General features: G+C 39.1%; 1 protein-coding gene across 5 annotated transcripts in view; it reads left to right on the top strand.

The window, feature by feature from the left end:
• Positions 1–20,052, top strand: part of STK39 (serine/threonine kinase 39) — a 269,704-nt gene that overhangs the window by 189,865 nt on the left and 59,787 nt on the right. For 3 of the 5 annotated variants that reach the window (XM_054699830.1, XM_054699831.1, XM_054699832.1), the window contains exon 15: positions 17,710–17,808. The exons of the other annotated variants lie outside the window; for them this stretch is intronic. In XM_054699830.1, the coding sequence (XP_054555805.1) occupies positions 17,710–17,808 (99 nt within the window). The remainder of the gene's footprint in view (positions 1–17,709; positions 17,809–20,052) is intronic. 5 annotated transcript variants of the gene reach the window in all.

Below are 20,052 nucleotides of genomic sequence, written 5' to 3'. Positions count from 1 at the left end.
CAGGTTCCTTGATCTCTGGCTTCTCAACTTATTTTGGTTCCTGCTTAATATTTAGTTCTACTTTCTCCTCAGGATCTGTGTCCTCCTTTGTCAGTGACCAGAAATACCCCACTTGGGCCAGCCAGTCCCCAGCTCTCTAGGGAAGGGTGCTGGTAGAATAGACATAAAATTCATGTGAGATTATGGCAAGGCCCATGTGCTCTGTGTAATATGTGTTTTGAGGATATATGATCTCTTGGAAATAGGAGAGTAAACATTATGGGAAAAATATATTTTAAAGTTAAGCAAAAATGATTTAACTAAATGATGTGCTTAACTAACTAAAGGGCATAATAGATAATAACTTGGAGAAAGAATTGGTGTGATGTACTGTGGAGCTATTAAGAGGTATCAAAGCTTGACTACTGACTTAACGACATGATGTTAAAAGAATGATCTGTTATTTCTACTTTGCCTTTTTCCAGAGGATATTTGAGATAACTTTCAATATAAAAATATAAAAGAAAAGAAGTAAAACAAGATTTTGAAACTATTTTGAAAATGGAAATAGAACTGGATCATTGACTTTAAGTGATGTAATTATAATCAATGAGAAGTGTATTTAGCTCTCAGATTCATAGGAACCAGGAAATTATAGTTGTTGGTATAGTTTCCCATCCTGGTACAAGTAACCCTGAAACATTAAGAGATTATGTAGAGGGTCTCCCTGGTGGCGCAGGGGGTTAAGACGCAACTTATGAAGCTATCTGCAGCTCCTGCAGCCAAGTTCGATCCTGGGCCAGGGAGCTACCCACATGGCACAGCAGACCTCTCCTGACTTGCCCGCTGCTCCCCTCAGCAGTGTATTTCAGTGGATCTGCCTGTTCTGTTCCCCACTCTGTCTCTGGTAACTCCTCTCATCCCCCACCCCCACACCTCTGGCCTGTACCCCAGTTCTTGTATGCATAAATAAATAAATCTTTGGGGAAAAATTATATAGAGGCAAGCTTTTGCTTGAAACTAAATTCAAAAAAAGTTACTCATGGTTCCTTTTATAAAAAATATTGGCTAACAAAGCAGAAAACTTGACCTACTGTATTTTTGAGAAAATGCTTGTGACTTTTCTTTTCTCAGAAAGATTGTCCTTAGAAGTCAGGGCTTGTCCTCAATGGATTAGTTATTTCTTTAGGGACTAAACCAGGTTCAGGCCTATGCTCTTTTTGCTGATAAACTCTGAGAGAGGGCCCTGAGTCAGAGCAGTTAAGGAAATAATTTTGTCAGGGAGAGGATAGCAGTTTTTCAAGTCAAAGAGTTCTGACAACCGAAGTGTCCTTTTGCAGTGTGTAAATAGAAGGGAATTCTTCTGTGTAGATATTAGATGAACAGCTGTCAATGTTCCTATTCTGACAAGAACATGTTAGAAGCTAATTTTTATATAGCCCAGATGGAGGAGCTCTCATTTGCAAACAAGCGCCAGAGAAGGAACGTTGGGTTAGGTCATGCAGTGTTTTAAGAAAATGAGCCTGTAACACTTTCCCCAAGTATTCAGTTTTTACCCTGTAATTCCAAGCTATACCACAAAGGAGAAGTGCTTTTAATGTGGGCAAATGACTCTTCAAGTAGATGCAATCAATGACTCCCTTTTCCATCAGTCTTTGGAATTTTGATTATATTAAATGCATCTCCCAGTGTCTGACTTTGAGGATTAAAGACTTGCATGTTTTCTTTTTACTGTTAGAAAATGCTTATCATAAATACTAACATTCACTTTGTCAGGCTAACATTGAACTTGTAGAAAACAAAGGCAAAAGAATTGGCAGCTCTGGGAGACTCCTTGTGTGATGTATCTTGTGATCTTCCCACAGACAGTAAGCTCCATGCAGCGAGGAACTCAGTTTTGTTTGTTCCTGTTCTGTGCCTAGCACGTTCCTGCCACAGGAGAGCTTATTAAGCACTGGTTACAAAAGTAGATGAAGCAGATTATGACCTTTTGATATGCTATGTTAAATAGGCATAACATCCAGTAATTTAAAAAACAAGTTATTTTTTAGACGTATTAATTACTGAAATAAAAGTTGGAAAAAAGTCAGTTCAGAGGAAATTTTTTTTAAAAATTTATTTATGCATACAAGAGCTGGGATGCAGGCCAGAGGTGCGGGAGCCAGGTTGAGAGGATTCACTAGAGACAGAGTTGGGAGCAGAGCAGACGGATTGACTGAAATATACTGCTGAGGGGAGCAGCAGGTGAGACAGGAGAGGTCTGCTGTGCCATGTGGATTAGCTTCCTGGCTAAGAATTGAACTCGTGCTTCAGTGGCAGCTGATAGCTGCATAGTGCTGAGACTTAACCCCTTGCGCCACCAGGGAGGCCCCCTGTTTACAGGAGAAAGTTTTCTGCTCATCTTATTTTGAGATTCATCCATGACATTGTATGTGTAAACAGTTTATTGATTATTGCTCAGTAGTATTTTATTACTTGGATAAACCATGTTAGGTTTATTCATTCACTTGTTCATAGACATTCAGGCCTTTGATTTTTTTTTTTTTTAACTTTTAGAATAATGCCGCTATGAACATTCATGTACAAGTCTTTATGTTGCCTGTATTTTGGTTTCTCTTGGGGAAATAATTGTAGCACACTGGGTCAGCTGGCAGGTGTGTGTTTAACTTTCTAAGAAACTACCTAATCATTTTTCCAAAGTGGATTTTTTGTTTTATAATTTCATTAGCAGTATATGAGAACTCTAGTTCTACCTCATCTCTGTCAGTACTTGGTATGGTCAATTTTTTTTTTTAATTTATTGCATATCTAGCTAGATACGTAGCAGTATATCATTGTGTTCTTAATTGCTATTTCTCTAATTAGTGACATTGAGCATTTTCTCATTTGTTCAATAGTAATTTATATAGCTTCGGTGCAAATCTTGTGTGATATTCTCTTGAATTTTATTACTAAGTTGTGCAAATTCTTTGTATATTTCAAACATAAGCCCTTCGTCAGATATATGTGTTGTGAATATTTTTTCCTCATACTGTACTATGGCTTAAATTTTTGTTTCTTTGTGGTGGCCTTTGAAAAACACGTTTTAAATCCTGATACAAAGTTTATTTTTATTTTATTTATTTTACATTTTAAAAGCACAGGTTTATTAGGAAAAGAGAAAGGAAAACAAAGAGGCAACTCCATAGACACAGGTGGGCAGAGAGCTGGTGCAACTTTTCAAAGGGAGAGCTTCTTAAAAGTGACACCTGCATAGACACAGGGGACAGTCCTGGAAAAAGAGCTGCTGAAACTTTATTCTTTATGGTTTGTGCTTTTTGGATACTATTTAAGAAATTTTTACTTCAAAGTTGCAAAGATTTTCTCCTGTCTTTCCTCCCATCTGTGCTTCTAGAAGTTCTATCATTTTCATTTTTACATCTTGGTCTTTGGCTATCTTAATTTTTATCTATGGTGTAAAGTAAAAGTCAACACTCTTTTTCTTACAGTTATTTGGTTGTTTTAGTCTCATTTGTTAAGTGAACTGAACATATATAGTAAGTTTATTTGTCATAATAAAAATGAGTTTTTTTAAAGGGGAGAATCCAAATGAATAAACTCAGATAGTCTCCTACCTAAGAATATATTAACATTTTGGTGTCTTTTTTAAAAGCAGTTTCTCCAGGATTGCATGTGGGTTTGTAATATTATAATTATAGTCAAGGCTTTATAACCTGGTCTAGCTAACTTCAGGTATTATTTCTCTGATTGTTTCAGATTGCAATCTAAGCTTCACCCACAGACCCCTTGTTCCACTGCTTTCTTCATTGGTCACCAAAAACACTTACTAACATTATTTTTATTTTTGAAGTTTTAGTTGATTCCCTGCCTTTCCTTTTATGTTGTTCTATTTAACCTAAATGATGATGAGTCATTGTAGCATAGCTTCTCTTTCCAATCTTAGTAGATCTCTTGAAAGGAATTTTTCCTGCATTATAAAAGCAATTCATGTTCATTAGAGGAAATTTGAAAAATACAGAAGGTTATAAAGAAAATGATTACTCATTGAACCATCATTCAGGGACAAGCACAATTTACATTTTTGTGTATTTCCTTCTATTTCTTTTAGTCTGTATATATTTTATTGTTCCAATTATACTATAAATGCAGTTGTGTGCCCAGCTTTTTACATTTAATATACATTAATAAAAAATTTCTCATGTCATTAAAATCCTTTATAACAGCATTTTAATAGTTATGTAATACTGCATCCTGTGGTTATTTCACTGCAATTTATTTAACTATCTGTCATTGGAGATTTAATTTAGTAACAGATTTTTGCTACAAAATAATTACTCTAAAATCTAGTCTGATATAGGAAACTGTCAAATTTATAACTTATTTTACACGTCAGATTCATAGATTTGGAATTGATGGATCAAGAGATATAACTCTTAAATTCTGGAAACATTGCCAAACAACCCTCTCAAAAGGTAGCATCAATTTATACTCTCGATGGCCCTAAAGAAACATTAAATATCAATAGACTCTCTCCTTACTAGTGGTTCATGTTTCCTAGTTTAATTTTATAATCTTTAGTAATTTTACTTGCTAGATTAAAAAGTAGTGATTGAATTTTGTGGTTTGCATTTCTGCTGAACCAAGTCTCAAAATCCCTAAATAGACAAAGTTGGGAATGACATGAAAAGATCTTTGTTTTAGGATTTCCAAGCCCACTAAAATAACTTACCCCATATAAGAAGAAATTGATACTTACATTATTCTAAAAAATTCACACCATGTCCCAAGTGCAAAGCAAGCCTAAGGCTTTCTCTTGAAATTGAAAAGTTTATTATAATAGCAAAAATGAAATTAGGTTATTCTGAATTCATTTGTTTTTACCAATTACCTGAAGTCCAGTGATCATTATTTCCTGTTTGAGTGCTCTCGTATTATCTCTTTAATAATGAGATGCTGCTGAAGAGCAGTATTTTCATAGCAGTTTTTGTTTCTTTCTTCTGAACTTTCTCTAACATCACTGCCTGCTCTTGTCCTCACCCTGTCAGTTGTTTGCTAGTTTTCCTGACTGCTTGTAGAAAGAAGCAAGGTGTCTGAGGGAAGCCCCCTTGTCTTTTGTGTATGCAGTAGGTACTGCTGTTTAGCGAGCTTAGCCAGCCTGAGATACCTAGATGAGTCTAGAAATAGGTCAGCTTCTCTCTTTAAAATTTCTACTACTCCTAAACCTGGGGTCTAATTGTAGAGGGTAGTGTTGCTGCTCCACTCAAGAACAGTATGCCCTTTTATGGAGAGTATAGCAGAGCTTCTGGGCCAACTTGAGTGCCAGAATCACTAAGCTTACCTGACTACCACATCAATAATATGGCACCTGTTTTCCCCAAAAGATGAATGATGCCATGTTCCTGTCACCGGAGTTCTAGAGGACAACCTCCTCATGATTGAAAATGATGAGAATGGTTGAGGATGGGGATTCTATTCCACAAGCCTTCATCTCTATCTTTATCATCTTTCCATCAAAGGCAACAAATCCTCTTCCGGCTCAGTTTCACAGTACTGTGGTTTTGGTATTGGTAGAGTAGCCACCTTGATTTGAGCTAATTACACAGTAAAATATTCTGAGGTACACATTGTTCTTGGTAAACTTGGCCTCATTTATCTTAATGTAAGAAACCTGCAAAGGGACATTGAAATTCTTTAATCATTTCCTTCTAGTTTGATAGGCTTGAATTTTCTCTATGAGAAGCATTTGCCAACTCATTTTAGGAAATGTGAAGGTTAGGAAGGATCTTGGTTCCATTGCCTCTTCTTTTGTAGTTGAAACTGTTTCCTTGCTTCCCAAGTGTATGTGTTTAAGGAGAGGGTTTTGGTACTGGGGAATAGCAGGGGATGATAAGGAAAGCAGCTGTCATGGTCCCAGCTCCTGAGGTGAGAATTCTCTTGAGGACAGCACACCAAACACCTCTGATGCACTTCAGTCTGCTCAGCTGTAGAGTGTCTTTCCGACTCTAAATTCTGTGACGGTGATCAGGATCAACTCTTTGAGAACAGCCTGCTGGTTATTTCACCTCTGCTCTCTCCTCCTGTGTCTCGCACATTGCCTGCATGTCCTGTGTAGCTGAGCTGAAAAAGTTTCTGTGCTTACCTTATTTTAAACTCACCTATCAGTGTAATATCTGTCTTAGTTCCTAGACAGAGTGGATCCCATCTATTCAATTAAATGGCTTGTTAATTTTTTTTTTTGAAGTTGAAAGAATTACATTTGATGAATATTTTAACTTAATGGTATTTTTGGCAGAAGAGAGGGAAGGCAAAGTAAGGAAGGATCAAACTCTTCTCTGATTTGCTTTTAAGAATACCCACTAGGGTGTTTTAGACTTGCAATAGGAGTAATATTTTTATTTTCAACTATCCTAAAATTGAAAGAAACTCGTAAGAAAGCAAGTTGGTGATCACATGTCAGGTACAGCAATGAAATTAAATCAAGTCTTTATGTGTTCAGAGCAAAGCAAAACCATTATCAAAGGCATACTTATTTCTGGCTTTTAAAACTCCTCAAGAGTGGATTTTTTTTTCCCATTTGTAACCAATCAAAGCATGAACAAAATTCTGGATACAAGAGGTTCCCAGAACAAGTTCGCTTCATTAATGGCCAACTTTGATACCAGGTCCAAGTCTTTCAAATACACAGCTGCTTGGCAGCCTGCTCCAGACTGTAGTTCATAAAAAGCCTTTACAGGTCATTTTAAAATGTTTTATTAATGACCACAGCAACCGACTAAAGGAGGTCAGTATGCTGAGGAGCAGATAAAAATGAGTATTGTACTTTTCTCCCAGTTGGCACAGTGGGAGATCTTATTAGTGCTCAAAAAAAATATGTAATTAGCATGGGACCCATTGCTCATTTGGTGAGCCAAACTGGTTTTTTATGTTCAGAATACAAAACATAAAATGTCATCTCCATAAAGTTCCATGCTGTCACTGATAGCCAAGAGCATTTCTGAATGACAGAGCCATAACAGTGATGAGAAGAGTCACAATTAAATAGCAGTCTGAGCTTGGAGCACTGTGCCCTCAGGCCTGCTGTGTCTGAAGAGGCCCTAGATGGTGAAGAACACATAATGTGACTGATTCATGTGTGCAGTCTTCTGGTGCAAAGGAAGGAAGTTGTCAGAAATGCTCGCTGAACCACAGTGAAATGTGTGATTTTCTTGTCTCTTTTCTCCTGAAATTCCCCTAATCTGGCACTCAAGATTACCTGTATACTGTAGACATGTTTTCAGTCTTCTGTTGTACCTCTCCACCTTACATAAATGATAATCTTTAGTTTGACTCAGTCAGGTGAATAATTTCAAATATAAGAGAAATTGTAATGGAATGGATTATCAGGAGACCCCCTCAGATCATCGCAGGCTTATTTCACTCTGTATGTTATCAAGGATAACGGCTCCATTGCCAGTCTGTTTCCTTCAAATTCTCAGCTGGAGAATACCATACTCCACCTCCAAATGGTCAGGCCCTGTTTTTGCAAGCATTGTTGGAATTCTCAAGGAGATAGAGAGACCTGTACCAATCAGACTCTTCTTTAAAATATAGGGGTTTGTGGTTGAAAGCTACTCTAGGCCTCAGGGGAGGAGTGGATACCTACATTCCAGGTAAGGTGAAGAGGCAAGAAGGAACAATGCAGGGCAAGGGTCGCTGTGCAACATGGGGAACTCAGCATTGAATGACTGTCTTGCTGTTGTTAATACAGTAACTAATACTGACTGATGTGGAACCAGACATAAGTATTCTTAGCCATTGCTTTGTCATTTTGTATGTAACTGCCATTTTAGAATTTTAGGTTTTGCTGTCCCAGGAATGACGACTGCATTCCAGAGACAGTTTCGACCCTCATTCCACCCTCGCCCTCTGGTCACCAATGAGGGCGAACTTGCCGTAATTGGAGCTGCATCTCAGCCGGGCCAGTCAGCTTAGAATTATAGCCGGGCAAAGTTGAAGAACGCATCCTTATAGCCAATGAGTAACTGCCAGCATGATTTAACCCTGTAAAAAAACCCCTGCTTCCTTTGTTCGGGGCTCTCGATATTTGCCCCTGCATTGGTAGGTGCCGTGAGCCTGGACTTGAGTCTGTAATAAACTCCCTTTTGTGTTTGCATCGGCTGTCTTTGGGTTCTTGGAGGCTATGCTTGCAGAGTCTGCTGATCTTGGGCACAACACTGACTGCTTGCTGTATGCCAGATGTTCCCCAGGCCTTCCCTCATCTAATTCTTTTAGCTACCTGCGAAGTAGTTACACTTTATTTTACAGATGAAGATACTGAGACTTAGACTTAGAAAGTTAATTATCAGGAGGTCTCACAGCCAGTTAATCTCACAAGTCATTGTTAAAATTGGTATTTATTTATTTTTTAAAGATTTATTTATTTATTTATATAAGCACTGGGTACAGTCAGAAGCGTGGGAGGGTGAGAGAATTCACCAGAGCCAGAGTGGAAAGCAGAACAGACAAATTGAAGTACACTGCTGAGGGGAGCAGTGAGCAGCAGGAGAGGTCTGTGCGCCATGTGGGGCTCCCGCCCGTTGGCCGGTAATCAAACCGGCGCTGCAGAGGCTGCGGGCAGCTTCGCAACCCAGCCCTCAACCCTGCGCCACTGGGGAGGCCCTAAAATTGGTATTTAAACTCCAGAATGTTGTCTTCAGAAACACTGCAGTGACAGGCTGAGGGAGGCTGGTAGAAAAAACATTTTGTTGTCCTTTGACTCCCCATGAAACCATCTCGACCATTTCAAGTAGATGGGAAGAAAGGATAAGAGGTGGAGAAGCAGCCTGTTATAGAGACCTGCTTCCTTGCCTTCTCTGCTTACATGAAAATAAGTATGTTGTAGACTTTAGCACAGCCATTTCCTGACCCAGGGCATAAATCTTTGCAGCCACCCAGAGCTGTAGCATCAGAAACACTGGTTCACAGCTTATTTTTACTACTCATCCCATCCAGGTTGAGCCCACCACCCTAGATGTTGACTGTTGGCTTACTGCTTCTGCAGGCTGGCTTTGGGGCCAGATATCTCAGTGTGACAGACCGCAGTTCCCTCTCCTAGATTCATTCCTAATATGATGTCTACTCTATTGATCAGAGCTCAGCACAGCAACTTAATTGCCCTCAGCCCAGAAAATCTTTTTGTTGTTTTTTTTTTTGGGCATTTATATAGGATGAGTTACTTCCACACCTAGCAGTGTGCTTATATTTAGTATAATGTGAGACAGCAGCTAAGGAGGAATAGTTAATGTACTACTTGAATCAGTTCAAATTCTTGACTAGTTATTGCGAGTTCTCTCATGTGCCCGCCCTGCTTATGTACCAGGCACTCTGGGGAGAGACATGTATGGTATCACAGTCCCTCAGGGCCATCTTTCAAATTCTGTGAATTTACTAAGAATGATCATAATTGTTTGCTTTTACCCCTCCCTTTATTGCTCTTATGGATGTGCAGTAAATTGTTCATTTTATCAACCATTCTATTAAATTTGGCAAATAAAAGTTATTTTACCTTAAATCAGTAGAGATACTGGCTCTTGTGTTAGGTTAATCATTTTGGAAAAGGCCAGTTGATTTTTCATTCTAGAACCTTTCCCCCCTTCTACTCTAGAGCACTGTTTTTCTACTTTTATAATAAATGCATTTCTCAATTTATAGACAAGAAGTCAACAGCATGAAGTTGGCAGGATGCAAGTAGAAATATTTCTGTAGATTGATAATTCTTTTATTAAACCTGTCCCCCTTTGTTGAGTTTTAGCTTAAGTCAGGAGTTCTAGAAAGCTGATTTAGTCTTAAAAAAAATTGTTAGGTCAAAAGATAGGTTAGTCACTGAAAACACCATCATGAAAGAAATGATTGGGTGTGGCTTTTTTACTCATGACTCCTAGATAATAATATAATGATCCCCGCGACTTGGAAAGTATTTCACTTTGTGGTGCAGATATGTACATGGGAGTTGCTTATTAAACATTTTTACGCATGTCTTTCAAAATCATCAAAATGTGAGTTATGGCTGTAAAATATGGATTCCATGACTCACACATGAAAGCCATTTTCATTTAACTATCATATGTATCACATAGGCAAACAATTGCTGAGAGCATGTGGGGTAAGATTATATATTACCTTAGTCTGCTTTTAAGGTTTGCCCTCAGATGTGTTATTCATGGAGAAGGTGGTGTTGGCCATTGCAGAGTAAGCTTCAAGATATCAAGCTACAGGCCTTTCCAATTTTGTTGAATTACAGGTACTTGGAATTTCCCAATTAGAATTGTCTTATTTCTAGAGCAAGTGATAAATGGCATTTTATTTACATATCTATGACTGTTGAAGAGATGGTTTCATTCCAAAATGTTATAATATTGAGTGCCGTAAATTGGTGTTTCAGAGGCTGAGAACAAATTTAGATTTTGTTGAAAAGCTAAAGGTTGACATTTAAAGATGTGCTGGGATCCAATGAGAAGGAAGCGGAGGCCACCAATTACAGAGTGGCACCATTTTAAGCACCACCTTAGAGTGATGAGAAGACTTGTGCAGTCAGATCGGCAGTGGGGCTGTCAGAGGCATCTGTGGAAGGTGATGAGACTCAACTTCCTATTTCTCTTCTCTCACTTGTGGCAATCTTCAGTTTTTAAAAGAAAATCAGTTTTGTAAAAATAGCTGAAAACATTTTCAAGAATTAGTCCTCATTTTCAATCATATCACGCATATAGCTAAATGCTTTACATTCCCTAGCCTTTCTGGGATATGTGAACCCAAAGGAAACTTTCCATTTGCTGCCCTCAGGCACCTGCCCTGCTCTCTGTGAATTTTCAACACTGTAGGTGTAATTGGGGAGTCATATAACTCCAAGCTTCAAAAGCAAGTGAATGAAATTTTTTTTTTTTCCTTGAGAAAGTTTTTGGATTTTTTTTTATATTATTCTGCATGAAAGTGTTCTCCTAATCAGTCTGGTGAGTCTCAATGTGCTCTAATATGCTTATACTTTCTTCTGATGCCCATCAACAATTTAACAGGTGCCTAGTAAAAATGTTACTTTCGGTGTAACTTTGTAAATAGTCATTTTCTGAGATAATTTCAGAAAAGTCCAACTTGAGGATTTATGGGGTTTTTTTGCCTAACGGTCATGAACACTAGAATGTAAACACAATTACTTATAGGCCATTTCTCTGAAACAGATCAGAAGGGAAAATACTTGGCTAAATCTCATTTATTATGAAATTTAATTGTCTGACGACAACACCTATGGAACATTCTGTAGTATAATGGACTTGGCATGTATGGACTTTGACTAGAGGACACTGGTATTTACACTCACTATTTGTTAGTGCTTCATAGTTTCTCCTTTGTGGACAACTGTCTTAAACCTTATTGCAAGTAATCATTTTCCCTTACATTGGCTTATCTTTGACATAGCATGCCCTGGTTTTGATTGTACATATAAATTAATAGGAAAATTACAAGAATAGGAGTTAAATAATACATGGTTCTGTTTTTGTGATCACCTGACAAAAGTTTAAAGAACTTCATTGTTGTCTGTTCACTATTTTTTATCACAGCTATACTGAGGTTTTCCTATGGCTAACTCACTTGATTAATGGCACATGTTTTTCCAAAATGTTTCAGCATAAAAATGACCCTTTCTCTGCTCTAAAACAACAGAGGTTGGTGTTCATTTGAGAACATGAGCAAGTTCTTGGCCAGACCCAGAGCTTCCTTTTGAAGTTCAGATGCCCTATAACCTACCTCCCTTAGCAGTTAGCCAACTCTCCAAGAGAGGACATAACTACAAGTCAGTCTCCTACGCATTCACTGCAGAATGTTCCCTCTGCTTCCTAGGTATGTTTTAGTCAAAGTGACAGATCTATGTTTAATCAGCACATAGGCCATCAGACTCCTTAGAATACTGGTCTGAGACTTCAGTCATGAAATAGTCCAGTGCAGCACACGTCAAAGACCCTTTTGGGGCAGAAGGAAGCAGGCTCGTACAGGCCATCATTTCTCCAGGTTCTTTGAGCTCCCTCTATTGAGGTAAATCATCAGGAAACAATGTTCCTCTGCCACATTATTTCAGCTCCCAGCAGAAATGCCATCAGTCAGGTAAGATTTAATATCATGCCTTCAGCATTGGGGAGAAAAAAATTCTCATCTTTTGTGCCACATAGTAGCAGACATTTATATGGAAAAAAGTTTTCTGTCTTTTACAATATAGAGTTGAAGGCATTACTCAGTGTCCCTTATAAAGGGGCTTCCATAAAATTTCTCCTTAAAATTAGTGCCAAGGGAAAAAAAGTTTGCCTTGCATGTTTGTTTTCTGATAAATAAGAACTGTATTGTGTATTATTTTGCTCTTATTTACAAGCAAACAAAGCTAAATTCAATGCTCAGTTGGAATAATTGACATCTCAAGGGTGTAGTAATCTTTCACCATTTATTTTTAATAATCAAATGTTCAATTATATATTTAATTTTGAAAATGACTACCATTCTTTTTGCAATAATTAAACCAAATAAATAGTTGCCAAGAGAGATAATTGTCTAGAGAGTTTGTAACAATTTATGATTTAAAGAAGTAAAACCTCCATTATCTTGTCACCCACCTCCCCTTATCCTCCCAGCATAAATTCACCTACCAGCACACAATGTCCACAGCCCAAATGGAATTTACCAAATCCCTGTGGTAGAGATGCCTTTACATTTTTAGTGTAATGGACTTAGCATGTGTGAACTTTGACTGGATGGTCAGGTTTTTGCTCCTATAAGCCATACACGTGGGAGTCTAGTGTTTATGTGGTCACTCCATTCCCCTTCTGCCCTATTGGTAAAAATCAGCCCAACAGATCTATTCACTAGATATCCTAAGTGCTGGAAAGGACTGCTATTCATGAAAATATAGCTCCATAATCTTGACAGGAAGCAGAACCCTTGCACAATAATGTTTGCTCATGATTTACCACAGCTGGATTTTGTACTGTGTATGTGAAATGTTATGAAAATTTTATGTATTAAGCTCTGAAGTAAATATGACAGAATGTTACATTTTAAGAGTTCTGGGTGGTAGGCATATTGTGTATTTGTTTTATTACTCTGCACTTTTCTGTATGTTGAAATGTTTTTCATGATTTTTCCAAAGTGTGTACTGGAGGAAAAAAGAAGCTTGTTTGTTTAGGTTGGAGAGTGAGCAGGGTAGGGGGAGGGAATCCGCCATTTCCTCTACCTTGCAGGCACAGTGATCTTGAATAGGTTTCTGTTAAGGAAAGATAATAGTTTGGATTTTGTCCAGATAAAAAATGCTTTTTGTTTTTCTTTAAGTAATAAAAATTTCATTTCAGGATTAACATAGTGATTTTGAATTAAGGGGGGAAGCAGGTAGAGTGTTTACAAATGAAAATTGTATTTTAAATTGTGGTAATAACCACATAACATAAAGTGTATCATCTTAACCAGTTGTAAATGTCCGGTTCAATAGCTAATGTGATAGGCAAACCAAGAGAATTTGATTTCCTAGAAACCAAATGACCATATACCAAGGAGAAGAAAATGATCAATTGTATTCAAATGCTAGTAATAACTGAAGATGAACTTTGGAAGCTGTTCTTTTTAGATAGTAAAGGCAGTTATTTATGATAGTTTTCTCTGTGTGACTTATCACAGGTGTCAGCATTCTGTAGGACATCAAAAATTTCTATATGCCAGGCTCTGCATATGTACCTCTAATTTAGGTGTGAAATTATATGAAGGCAGACTGCTCCCTACAGCCTGCAAGTCTAAAAAGGTCCTTCAGGTTGCTCATTAGTCAGTAGGATGTGTTAGAGTCTTTAACGTGAGGTTCTAGTTGCAGGAACACTTGCAGAAATTCAGTATGTTAAGGTCAAGTTGTTATTTGAATAAAACCTATGTAAGTGAATGTTATTCCCCACTCTTTTTTCCAAGGAAACAGTATGATTTCCTGATCTGACAGTGATCTTATGCTTGGTGGTACTACATGATTTGATGTAGACTAGAATTCTGGATGCTACCAACTTACATTTTCTAGGATATGGCCATATTTGGGGGTGTTTGGAGATACAGTGTTGAGAAGCATTTCCACTTTCACCTTTTAGGGGTCTGATCTAAAAGACTTTCAAGGCAAGACTACTGCAAGGCCTAGGGGTGGGGAGGGAAGGGTAGGTATATAACTCAATTATTAGTCTCAAAGTCTTGGGGCGTGCAAAGTCTTGGAGCATACAGTTCCTGGTATATGGAAATACAGACATTTAGGAGATCTTTGATGTCAGGCATGGCTTTGGGACACAGTGCTTATGGGTCTAGCAGCAGCCTTTATTTCTATGACCACATTAGTCCTATGTGAAACACACTCCCATTTTTAATGTTCTTATTGCATGCTATAATTCTTAATTGGAGTAGGGATGCATTGGGGTGGGGATTTTCATCCTTTAGAGACTGCTCCTTCACTCACCTTGCATGCAGCCTGAAAATGTTCAATGTAGGATAAAAATCACTTCGCTGTTAGTCCAAGCCCCAGATGTGGGTGTCATCTCTGCCATTAATGGCTGCTAGGAGATACCTGACACCTAGTGGGTGATCAATAAGTATTTCTAGAGTGTTGAGTGAATTAACCATCTGTGTAATCTTAGGCAAGTCACTTACTCTCTTCTTTAGCTTTAGTTTCTTCACCTGAAGAATGAGGAAAATGGATTAGGTGACCTCTAGAGCCCTTTTCATTTGTAAAATTATATGAGTCTATGATTGGACCTTTACCTCAGAGGAAGATGAATTTGACAGGAGCATGAAGGATGGCTAGAGGGAGAGCCAAGAGAGGGGCAATGCCATCTCTGAATTAGTCTGATATTTCCCTTCCAGTGTTCTTCGAGCATGTACTTTACTTGTGGTTTCCCCTGTATACGTCTGCTGTCATTCTCTGGGCACAGTGAACCCGTTTTTAAGGACTGAGCCAGGACCTCCCTTTATCTACATTTTGTGTGTCTCAAAATATAAGGCATCACAGTGCGTGGCAGCAGTGTGAGGGCCTTTACACTGTGTTTTCACACAGCTCATTTAGACTGTTGAAGGGAGCATTATTTCTTCTTTCCCCGAAGAAATGAAAAGGTAGAGGGGTGAAGTGGCAGACAGAACATCAGCACTGGTGAGCTGTTGCACTGCCTGCTGAGCTCACAAGCCCAGTCCCGGGTTAGAGTCTAGTTCAAAAGGCCGTGTACTGAGGACTCTTAGACTCTGCTCCAGGAAAGCCAGAGATGAACGTAAACCAGTGACAGCAGCCATTGCCTCAGCTACAGGAAACTTCTCTTTTCTTTTCTTGATCCTTTTATTTCTGGCCTTATTTTGTAGCTCTTTTTTTTTTAACCTTTTTTTTTTTTTTTTTTTTTGCATAGAACTGGGGTGTAAGCCAGAGGTATAGGGGGTGAGAGAATTCACCTGAGACAGACTGGGGAGCAGAACAGGCTGATCTACTGAAATGCACTGCTGAGGGGAGCAGTAGGCCAGAGAGGAGAGGTCTGCTACACCATCTGGGGTTAGCTCCCTGGCCAGCATCGAACTCAGGCCATAGTGGTGATAGCACTGAGAATTAACCTCTAGTCAACTAGTGTATTGTTATATTTGCATCATTTTTTACATCTCTTAGAATACAAAATTTTTCTTCCTGGGTTGCACGTTCATCTTCCAAGGATTACACCCTGACTAGCAGCTCCCTCAGTGGTCTATGGCTCTTTTCCTTTTCCTGTGCATCTTTAGCATCCACATCTGTGTTCTCCATGTGTATTGGGTGGTGTGCATGAGTGTGGATAATATATTCTTTTTTCATTAAATCACTTATTCTCATCTGTACCAGATAACCATGACCGGCCCTAGATTGGTAGTAGTGGAGTTTTAGTGTCACAGATAACTGGACAAATCCTAAGGAGGTGTGACTCACAGGCTGTAGTAGTTGGCCCTCACCAGCCACCATTCACTGCCTTAGCAAAGAAGTGAATTTGAGAGTGGAAATGACACATTCATTTTGGGTATGCTGAATTTCCCAGTGTCTGTTTCAACATTGCATGGAGCGACAGCCTATATGTAGTTGTATAATGGGCTTCTAACTCTGGGGAAGTATCTGGATTTGAGTTATGGACTTGGAATTAGTCATCCAGGGAGAAAATGAGAAGATGGTAGAAGATGGGACATTAGCCTTGAAGGGACATACAGAAATAGAGTGTTTGGGGCCACGTAGCTGAGAAAGATGAGAAGATGGTATCACGGAGACTGAGAGGGTCTTCACAAAAAGCAGGCTTGCAAACTCTTCATTCATTCAGGCGTTCATTCTTTCAACAAATACCATCTGTGCACTCCCCAGGCACTGTGCCTGGTACTTAGGGGAAGAACAGGAACAAGGCAAATGAGGGTGTTCTTTTGAAACTTACTATCTAGTGGAAAAAGAGACATTACAGTAATAAGCATATAGTTACCCTTGTGGAAAATGTGATGTATCAAGCACAGAACTGGCACTAGGTGAATAGATGGGAAGGGGCCTTCCCCTCATCGTGCCACGCTTCCTTTCCTGGTCTCCCCCCAAATGACAACAGGCCTAGAGCATGATTGAAGTAAATCAGGTAAAGGAGAGAGAGTGACAGGAAATTTCCAGGCACTGGGAGAAGCCAGCTCCCCCAGGAAGCTGCAGCTGACAGAAATAATTCTCTGTTCCCTCCATCATCAACTTCTGTCTTTGCTAGATATGTCCTACTAGCACACAAATACTTTTCCCCTCCCACCTTACAAAAGCCATTTCTTTACCTCACCTCTATCCCCTCATAGCTAAACTCCTTGAAAGAATTGCCCCTAATTTCTATTCTTTCCCACCGCTGCTCTTGAAAACCACTTCAGTCAGATATATGCCTCCCCTCCCCCCGCCCCACACAGACTATTCCTTACAAAGCCATACCCGTGCATGAGGGCTGATTGGGAGACGACAGCAGGGCGAGCAGGGAAGGAGTACGCGGGAGACAGGCAGAAGCAGGTCTTGGACGGTTTTGAATTTTGTTTTTAGAAGAGGAAGAAAATGGAGCTTTTCAGCAGGGGAGTGACATGGTCAGTTTTCCATGTAACAAGCTAACTGATTCCTCTGCAGATTGTGAACTTGAACGTGGAAATACCAGTTAGGAGCATCTGTACAGTCAGGGCAGGGCCAATAACACCTGGCATAAGGGATGTGCGCTGGAGAAGATGGGTAAATTTACTAAGTTGTAAATTCAACTTGATCTGCTACTTATACACATGAGGTTGGGTATATGCTTTACCCTTTTAGGGCTCAATTTCCTTGCCTGTAAAATAATAGGGGATAATAGTTGTCCCAACCTCAGGATTGTTTTGACCATGGAGTGAGATAATATGTGTGCAGCGTGAAACAAGTACCAGCTAATAGTAAATGCTGTTAATTATTAATCCCCAACCTCGCAGTTGAGGAAACATCATGGAAGCTCGAACAAATACTGAGAAGGGTTGAATGCAGACCCTTCTCTCATTCTGTGCCATGCTGCTACCTTATGTGGAGATAAATGCCCAACCAGCTCAGAGGGTGCAATTGTCCCTTTCTCCTCCTAAATCTGTGGGAAAGGACTTAATTTCCATGTGGAGAATAGGAAAGCACAACCTGAACAAAAAATAATGTCCTTACTGACTCCTAACTCGGCTTTTGGACAGGCCCCTTCCATCTTGCTCTCCGATAGTGGGACACAGTCAGAAAGTGTGGGGGCTTCCTTTCCTGGACATCAAGCACTTCAGTGGGACCTGGACTCTCAGGTAAAGCAAAAGAGGGCTGTCGACAAAGAAATTCTCTGCTGCTAAGGAGGGAGAGGCTCTCTCCAATCTCTGAGAATCACTGTTTCTGCCACCCTTATAGGGACCCTGGTGGTGCTACCCAACTGCTTCCTTCTGCCTCAGAGCTCGGAGGTGGTTGACTTTGAACCTCATTCTCCAGAGCATCCCTGTGGTAGAGGGTGTGCAGTGCCAATGGCACTTAAATCATGTCTCTGACTTTTGGACTTTTTCATGTCTTTTCATTGTCCTGGTTCTTAGGGTGTTATGCCCCATACATTTGTTGGCAGGAGCTAAGAGACATTAATGTGAAGCTGAGGGATGCAGGTAGTCCTGAGCTGGCATTTTGGTGTCAGAGCCCTTTGGGAGGATTAATTCTGTCAGATAATCCTGACATGGTGCTTAAAGAGGTACAAAAAAAATGCTACATCCTATAAAAATACATACTTCAACCACAGGGCCTTCCAAACCTCTGCTGCCAGGAAGGGATTTATGCTCACTCATGTGTTCAGCTTCACCCTCTCTTAGCCAGCTGCCTTGTTTCAGTGATCACTTCTCTTGCAGATGAATTGAAAGAGCAAGAATAACCTTATACATACCAATCTGTATCTCTAAACTTCTCACTTTGAATGGAAATAGCAATAAATTTTTTAGCCTGGTCATGACCAGCTGGTGCTGAGTAGTGGTTGCCCCCTTCAAATGTGGAATAAGCTTTTCCAGCTGGTGTAGTCCCCATGTCTCACCAGTTTGGTTTTTTTTTTTTTTTTTTTCTTAATACACTTCCTGCCTTACTCATGTAAGGTCTCTGTGGTGGTGCTTACAAATTGCTTGTGAGAGTGTAAATTGGTACAACTTAAACGAAAGGGAATTGGACAATATAAGATTGCGAGTGCCTGTCTCCTTTGACCAAGCAATTTGCTTCAAAAAATGTATTTTTATACTCATTTATTTGCAAAATGACATGAGAACAAGTTTATTGATTGAAGCATTGTTTATAATAGTAAAAGACTAGAGACAGTTCATAGAATGAGAACTAGTTTAAAAAAGGAGATAGCATACAATGGAATGCTATATAGCTATTTAAAGAAATGAAAAAGCTCTATGCAAACCAATATGCAGAAAGCCAAGGTATATTATTAAGTTAGAAAAAAAAGACGATTTGCAGGACTGTGGATATGGTATGCTACCATCTACCATTTATTTTTAAATAGGCTAGAGGGAGCTGTGTTTCTGTATTTGCTAATACATGCATAAAACATTTTGAGAAAAATGCACAAAAAACCTGTAGTGTTGATCTCCTTTATGGGAGGTGACCAGGTAGATGAATGACAAGATTGGGAGGACTAGCTTTCACAGTACCCTATTGTACCTTTTGATTTTTTTAAACCCTGTGATTGTATCACCTATCTAATAAAAAACAAAAACAAACAAAAAACTTCCTGCCTGAGTGCTACAGACTTTTGCCTTGGTGATGCAACATGTGTATAAAGAGAAACAAGAGGGGTTTTCTTGCTATTTTTTTAGGATCAAAAGTCTTTAATAGGAGTTCTCAAAGGCAGCCTGTGTTTTGAAACTGCAACTCTTCATGTTTTTAATATTTCCTTTGTAAAGCTGCACAGACTTAGTTTCTGGCCTTAAATCATACTTATTTTCAGCTTTCCTGAAATCGAGAGTATCCTGTGCCATATCAATTAAAGTAAATGTACTTTCAATTAAAGGTGTTAAGTATGAGTCTGAAAAGATTAATTCTTTATAAAAGAATGACCTTCAGTAGTTAGATCCAATTAGGCATTTTTCCAACTATATTTCATCCTGATGGGACAAGTCTACTACCCACAATCAATCACTGTGATCTTTTCAAAGGTGAGTATTTTAGTGCAAATGGCCAACAGGCATATGAAAAAAATGTTCAGCATCACTTGTAATCAGGGAAATGCAAATCAAAACTACCATGAGATACCATCTTACACCAGTGAGAATGGCACATATTAAAAAAAACTAGCAACAACAAATGTTGACGAGGTTGTGGAGAAAAAGGAACTCTCCTGCACTGTTGGTGGGAGTGCAAACTGGTCCAACCACTATGGAGAGCTGTGTGGAGATTTCTGGACCTACTAAACATAGAGCTTCCATATGATCCAGCAATTCCACTCCTAGGTATTTACCCAAAGGACACAGAAACATCAATTCCAAAGAGCACCTGCACCCCTATGTTTATAGCAGCACTAT

This window comes from Talpa occidentalis, unplaced genomic scaffold, assembly GCF_014898055.3.
Source record: "Talpa occidentalis isolate TD23 unplaced genomic scaffold, MPIMG_talOcc4v2.1 talOcc4.3, whole genome shotgun sequence".
NCBI lineage: Eukaryota > Metazoa > Chordata > Mammalia > Eulipotyphla > Talpidae > Talpa > Talpa occidentalis.
Note: the sequence above shows the minus strand (reverse complement) of the source record. Positions and strands in the feature narration are given on the sequence as shown.